The 6,051-nt window shown below is 36.2% G+C and overlaps 2 protein-coding genes across 2 annotated transcripts; both read left to right on the forward strand.

The window, feature by feature from the left end:
• The first annotated feature begins 1,627 nt into the window (after positions 1-1,627).
• Positions 1,628-3,433, forward strand: Prdm13 (PR/SET domain 13). Its single transcript, XM_033337653.2, has 4 exons — positions 1,628-1,888; positions 1,986-2,235; positions 2,350-3,016; positions 3,199-3,433. Exons 1-4 carry the CDS (start codon positions 1,733-1,735, stop codon positions 3,431-3,433), a joined length of 1,308 nt encoding a protein of 435 aa, XP_033193544.2. The 5' UTR covers positions 1,628-1,732.
• Positions 3,434-4,551: 1,118 nt separating this feature from the next.
• ATPsyndelta (ATP synthase, delta subunit) lies at positions 4,552-5,654 on the forward strand. The gene is made up of 4 exons (XM_033337548.2): positions 4,552-4,683; positions 4,905-5,033; positions 5,116-5,313; positions 5,419-5,654. Exons 2-4 carry the CDS (start codon positions 4,914-4,916, stop codon positions 5,584-5,586), a joined length of 486 nt encoding a protein of 161 aa, XP_033193439.1. The 5' UTR covers positions 4,552-4,683; positions 4,905-4,913; the 3' UTR covers positions 5,587-5,654.
• Positions 5,655-6,051: the final 397 nt, after the last annotated feature.

The raw sequence follows: 6,051 nt of genomic DNA on the forward strand, positions 1-6,051 counted from the left end.
AGAACAGTTTTCGTTAAGTCACATACACGTATAGACACGTATACGTACGTGTACGTAGCTTATCAGGTCGACCCGTCTACTACTTTTTCTCGAACTTATTTTTCGTAATTTATTAATTATCGTAGATTGTTTTACAAATCAGATCAATGCAGAGGGTTGTCTTTCGTTGTATCTGTCGTTGTAAGGTTGTATCCCGCCTTTTTCGAAGGAAGAACGATTCCTTATTGCGAAATGCATCGAACTTAAAAGGTGAAAATCTTGTTTGCGTTTCGTTGACAGTATAAGTCTGTATACATATACGTTATAAGCAAAAAGAGTACGTTTGCGAAAAGAAGAGAATCGACCATCGGAGATAAGTCGAAATCCAAATTGCAATAAGTTAGCTCGCAAGGAGAACGTAAAGATCGAAGAACGATTAGGTAAATCCAAGCGATATCGTTCGATCACGATCTACGCACGCGTGCGAGAAGAATGAGCCACTTAATTTCCTAATCAACAGTTGATTCAGATGCACCTTTCGGCAGCATCCCCCATCCTTCACATGGGAGCTATGTTGGTTTGCAGCTGAGCCAAACAATGTCCTTTCACATGAGGCTTTTATAGCCCCATGAAACACTCAGTCAGAGCCGGCTCCTGGTGACGGCTGCATGACCTGTACGTATCACGTGCTCCGTGATCACAACCAAACGCGAACCAAGATCGACGATGATCCAGAAAAAAGGTATATAGTTCAGAAGAGTAGATGTAGGAGATCTAGCGTTGAATATCGATATTTTGACCAACTATAAGTTTATAGTGGTAACCGTGGTGCTGAACTATTGAACACGCATGAATCCTTTGAAACCATGAGAAAATTAAACGATACGGCGATAAGTGAAATGTTATGGAAATCGTTTTATCTACGCGGTTGTAGATACAATACTTGCATGTACATTCGATACATACAACGAAATCTTCAAAAAAATCCTTATACATGTCAGAGATTACGGAGAATGGATCATCCATAGACAATAGCCGATTTTTTGGGTCAAACAATACGGCGTTTATAGTATTTGCAATTAGCTTTGAACAACAAAAAGAACAACCATGAGAATGTTATAATCATCGCTTAACCCTTACTTTGCTCGGTTAAGGACATAATTTTCTCCTTATACCTGTGGTAACAAATTCATTAGACGTGTTAAACGTCTCGAAATTAGTGAAAGTAGGGGCAGTCAATTAGTGGAGTTATTATTCTTAAGTTCTTCTTCCGATGGGCTCCATTTTAACGTATCGTCAGTTAACAGTTATCTGAAATAATGGATCACGCGAATCTTGCTAAGTATACTTTACGTTTTCTCGAAATTTCTGAAAAGGCCCACGTCGTTCGTTAACGTTAACCACACCCATACCTACGTTTACACTTCTTCCCCTAGTTGGTAAAGCACCAGGATTCGCAAGTCGTAAGCACGTGGGCCGTTTAACCTTGACTAGTTCTTTAAATACAATTACACGTATACTAACAGTGGTATAGGGTGTAACAGTGGAGGGGAGCGAGTGTCTAACCCCCTGATACTCAATTCGGGGTACGAGCCCACCGAATATTTAAGCCACGTGCGGAATGCAGTTCGAACTTAGTTGACAGATCGACATCGTGTTACCATCATCGAGAAACTTTAATACCAACCAAGGTCAGTGTTCGCCATATCGTTCTTGCATGAGATAAAGTATCTAGTGCAGTGAGGACAATTTGATGATGAACGCTGAAGACTACAAAAAGATCGTTTTATTCCAAAAATATTTAAACAAACCTATCGTCAGAGCTGCGGGGCCCATTGGAAAAGATTCTTCGACGGAGATCATTGATGTGAAAAAACTGTCTCAGAATAGTGCAACGGGAATTCAGTATGTATGTATGAAAAATACAGTTTGTGATATCGAAATAGACTGCCGAAATAGAAAAGTGAATTCGTGTAAATTATTTCAACTGCACGGATGAATTGCAGGTTGAAATTATCGATGCGGAAGGTCGCCTGATTTGCGTAAATAAGCTGGTGACCACTCCTTGCTGGTTAAAAATCATCGAATTTGCAAACGACTGTCAAGCCTGTAACGTGCTCTTAATGACTACAGCCGAAGGTGTAATACTGAAAACGATAAGAGACATAACTCCCGGTGAACCACTGCTGATGTGGTTTACCGAATATATTCTCGCTATGTTGAATATACCATTCTTGTCACCATGTAACATACAAGGTAAAACGTATATCAGCAGATAGGATAGAATAAAAGTAAGAAGCGATGGAATTGCATAAACAGCGAATATGCATTTTGTAAAATTGTACCTAAAGACGTGTATATTGATTTTAGATCAGACTCACTACATTTGTCACATATGCAACAACTTGTTCGAGTTCCCAAATCCTTTGAAAATACATTTAGCCCTAAAGTGCAATCGACTGGACAGTAGTCATCTCTGGACGTTACTAAGCAAAGAATTCAACTTGTCGCCGAGACCAAGCTTATCTCTCAACCTGTTCCCCAATCCGACTTTCAAATTCGAACTGACCAAATTGCCGCAAGTTCCGCCTGCCAGGGTATCGCCGATCACAATAAAAACCATAGATAATACCGTTCAGCTTGCAAATATCAATCCATCGAAGTGTTCCGATCAACCCTCTCCATCCTCTTCAAACGCGCTATCTTCTAATTCTTCATCCACGCAAATTTCACCAAGCAAACCAGCACCATCGACAAGAGGGCCGTCTATAACGAAAGATACAGTTCATCGACAGTCTGCTTTCCAGCCATACTCAAATCAAGGCAGCATCCTTAAAAAGATCCATCCACTAACAAGGAACGAGACTGTTTTAACGCCCTACAATATGCAAACGACTACCGCACCGATCAGTACCGACATCCATGCAGCACAAATGGAAACCATAATCAGCAATCTCGGTAAATCTAAGCAAGGACACCTCTGCATTTATTGTGGAAAAGTTTACTCGAGAAAATATGGTTTGAAAATCCACATCAGGTCAGTATACCGTTCAGAGTTTCGTTTTATCTAGTATCTAACTTACGTAGTAAGAGTACTACTTACTCCAAGTTTTCGACTTTCTTCTCAAAGGAATTATTCTCTATTTTCGACGAATTTCTTATCGAAAAGTTCATCACGAAAAATATTCGTGGAAAATTTTGCATTCTTTCTATTCACAGAACCCATACTGGTTACAAACCCTTAAAATGCAAATATTGCCTGCGACCATTCGGAGATCCTAGCAATTTGAATAAACACGTACGGCTACACTCGGAGGGCGAAACACCATACAGGTGTGACTTATGTGGAAAAGTTTTGGTCAGACGGAGAGATCTTGAGAGGCATTTAAAATCGAGACACCAAGAAAACATAGTCGATAGTACGGATACTTCGTCTGATGGTGCTGACGTTTAAATAGAAAAAGAGGAGATATTACACGCCACAATAGACTTATAGAACTCTAATCATCTTTGACGCCAGAAACAATTTGCTCATATGTAATTATAAAAGGAATTTCCCATGAACGTCATTTATTTTATAAGTTATCATCGAAGCTAACACACTAATATGAAAGCTGGTTTCCTTATAACAGATTTTATAATCAAAAATTAATTATTTTTTTAATATTCGAAATAGTTGTAAATATTTTATTATGTAAATATTTAATTATAACAAAAAATTTTAATGAATGCAGGATGTTCGATATAAAAAAAGATATTTAAATACGCATCAAAGGATATGTAACGACACTCGACGAGCAAATACATCATCACTCGATACTAGACGACGACAACGCAGTGGTTAGCGCCTTAACTTACGTTCGGGACTCGGATTCTCAAGTCCCGACGATCGGACTCCGATTTTTCTTCCACGCATTTAAATTAGGAGAAAAACCGGAGTTACCCCAGCAGAAATCTATAGCTAACAGCTGTATTACCACGGACAACACTTTTCAGAAAATATCGGTGCATTATGCACGGTAAGAACGAACGAAACAACAAAGTTACAGTCGAGCTTCAACGTGTTTCATTGATTCTGATAATTATTCGTTGTGATACATAAAGCTCTGGTTAAAGTATAAGCCTTTAAGGTAATTTCTTCGATGTTGTTTTTAAATAGCTAACAAGAAATTAGAACCGTATGTAAAATATGTAAAAATCGATCTAGATATAAGATGTATTATACAAATTGAATGTATTACATACATGATACCAGCACCTGCTAACACACATGAAGAATTAATAACGACACAGACATGTACATATATACATACATGCATATGTATATATATGAACATTGTGTGGTTAAATAAATAATTACAAGTAACTCATGTGTGAAGTTTTTTTCTAAATGCAAAAGTTTTGTTAATTTTGCATGTCAGAGACACAGACTGAATTTCTTGAACACTTTTATTTCAATCAAGTTAATTATTTTCGTTAAGAGAACTTGAATTCGCGCAGCTTTATTTAAATCTAGCAACTGTAGGCAATAAAGAGGACGTTACTGAAACATTTCGATAGTAACGCCATCGTTTGAGCATAATAAAAACCTTGTCATCTGTACTACTTGGTACTATGTATATGTATTAATTGGTTTGGATTTCGTCTGCCTCCTTGCAGTGGCTGATACCAATTTCTACTTACATCTTCGATAACTGCCATAACGTAAGTATTTACAGTATGGAGGATATTTAAATAAATCTAGAAGATGAATGTATTGAACTTGCAGTCAAATTTAATTGCCTTCCATATATGTATCTTGCCTCTTTAACTCGTTTAAATGTAAGAGATGAACAATGCATGTAGATCGAATTGTGATGTAACCAGTTCCAGTTATCATTTTATACAACTTTACATAAAACTTCACGAATAATTTTTTGTTACAGTATATTAAAATGGCTACCATCGCACGCAATTTACGCCCTTATTTAAAATATATTCGTAATCAAAAAAGAACTTACGCCGATGCACCCGTTAGCGATGAAATGAAGTTTACATTGGCTGGGGCTAATCAGGTATAAGTGAACACATGGTTTTTTCATGTACATATTCTGTTAAATTTCAATTTTATGAATTTCTAATGAAATTGTGTTACAGGTATTTTATAATGAAAGTGTGATTAAACAAGTAGATGTACCTTCATTTTCTGGTTCTTTTGGTATTTTACCAAAACATGTTCCTACCTTGGCTGTATTAAAACCAGGCGTAGTCACAGTATACGAGGAAGATGGGACAGTCAAAAAAGTTTTTGTTTCTTCAGGGACAGTCACTATAAATGAAAACAACAGCGTACAGGTATATATTTGATACATTATATTATTTAAATAAGAGCAGCAAACTGTTAAATAGTTTTTAATGTTATTCTACCCTAAAATATTGCAAATTAAAAAATACTGATAGATTTTGGCGGAAGAAGCTCACCCCGTGGAAAATCTTGATGGAACTGCAGCTAGAGAACTTCTTAGTAAAGCTCAGCAACAGCTTTCATCTGCATCGTCGGAACAAGATAAGGCTGAAGCAGCAATTGCGGTTGAAGTTGCAGAAGCTTTAGTACAAGCTGTGCAGTAAACATTGTGCAACTATTGTGTATATATTAAAATATCAAACTGTATAACATTAAATCCTTAGGCAACATATTTTCCATGTTTCTGTCATACTCCTACATGAAAATACAGTAATATTAAAGCTATACAGCTATATTATATATACGCGAGCGCGAGCACGCCTGTGTGTGTATATATATATATATATATATATATATATATGTATGCATACATGTAATCAAACTTATTACAGAAAGAAAATAACGGTACGTACTTTTATGTAATAATTTATTACACGTTAGTAAAATTTTATTTAATCAAACAATCTTTTTTCCATAAGACATACTTTAAAGTAAGTTTTGATTTTTTTGTTACATTTAACAAGTACTTTTAATACAACAAAGACTAAAAAATTTCTGTGATTTACTTTGTAAGCAATTCAAAAATTCATATATTTAACAACATTAACATTATTTTCATACTTCGCCAC

Source organism: Bombus vancouverensis, chromosome 5 (genome assembly GCF_051014615.1).
Source record: "Bombus vancouverensis nearcticus chromosome 5, iyBomVanc1_principal, whole genome shotgun sequence".
NCBI lineage: Eukaryota > Metazoa > Arthropoda > Insecta > Hymenoptera > Apidae > Bombus > Bombus vancouverensis.

What these genes read in the sequence shown, in the direction of transcription:
- ATPsyndelta (XM_033337548.2), top strand. Translation starts at nt 4,914, where the DNA reads ATGGCTACCATCGCACGCAATTTACGCCCTTATTTAAAATATATTCGT. An exon ending in CATTGGCTGGGGCTAATCAG is followed by an intron (nt 5,034 to 5,115) that starts GTATAAGTGAAC and finishes ATTGTGTTACAG; the next exon opens with GTATTTTATAATGAAAGTGT. An exon ending in ATGAAAACAACAGCGTACAG is followed by an intron (nt 5,314 to 5,418) that starts GTATATATTTGA and finishes AAATACTGATAG; the next exon opens with ATTTTGGCGGAAGAAGCTCA.
- Prdm13 (XM_033337653.2), top strand. Translation starts at nt 1,733, where the DNA reads ATGATGAACGCTGAAGACTACAAAAAGATCGTTTTATTCCAAAAATAT. An exon ending in GTGCAACGGGAATTCAGTAT is followed by an intron (nt 1,889 to 1,985) that starts GTATGTATGAAA and finishes GATGAATTGCAG; the next exon opens with GTTGAAATTATCGATGCGGA. An exon ending in GTCACCATGTAACATACAAG is followed by an intron (nt 2,236 to 2,349) that starts GTAAAACGTATA and finishes TATTGATTTTAG; the next exon opens with ATCAGACTCACTACATTTGT.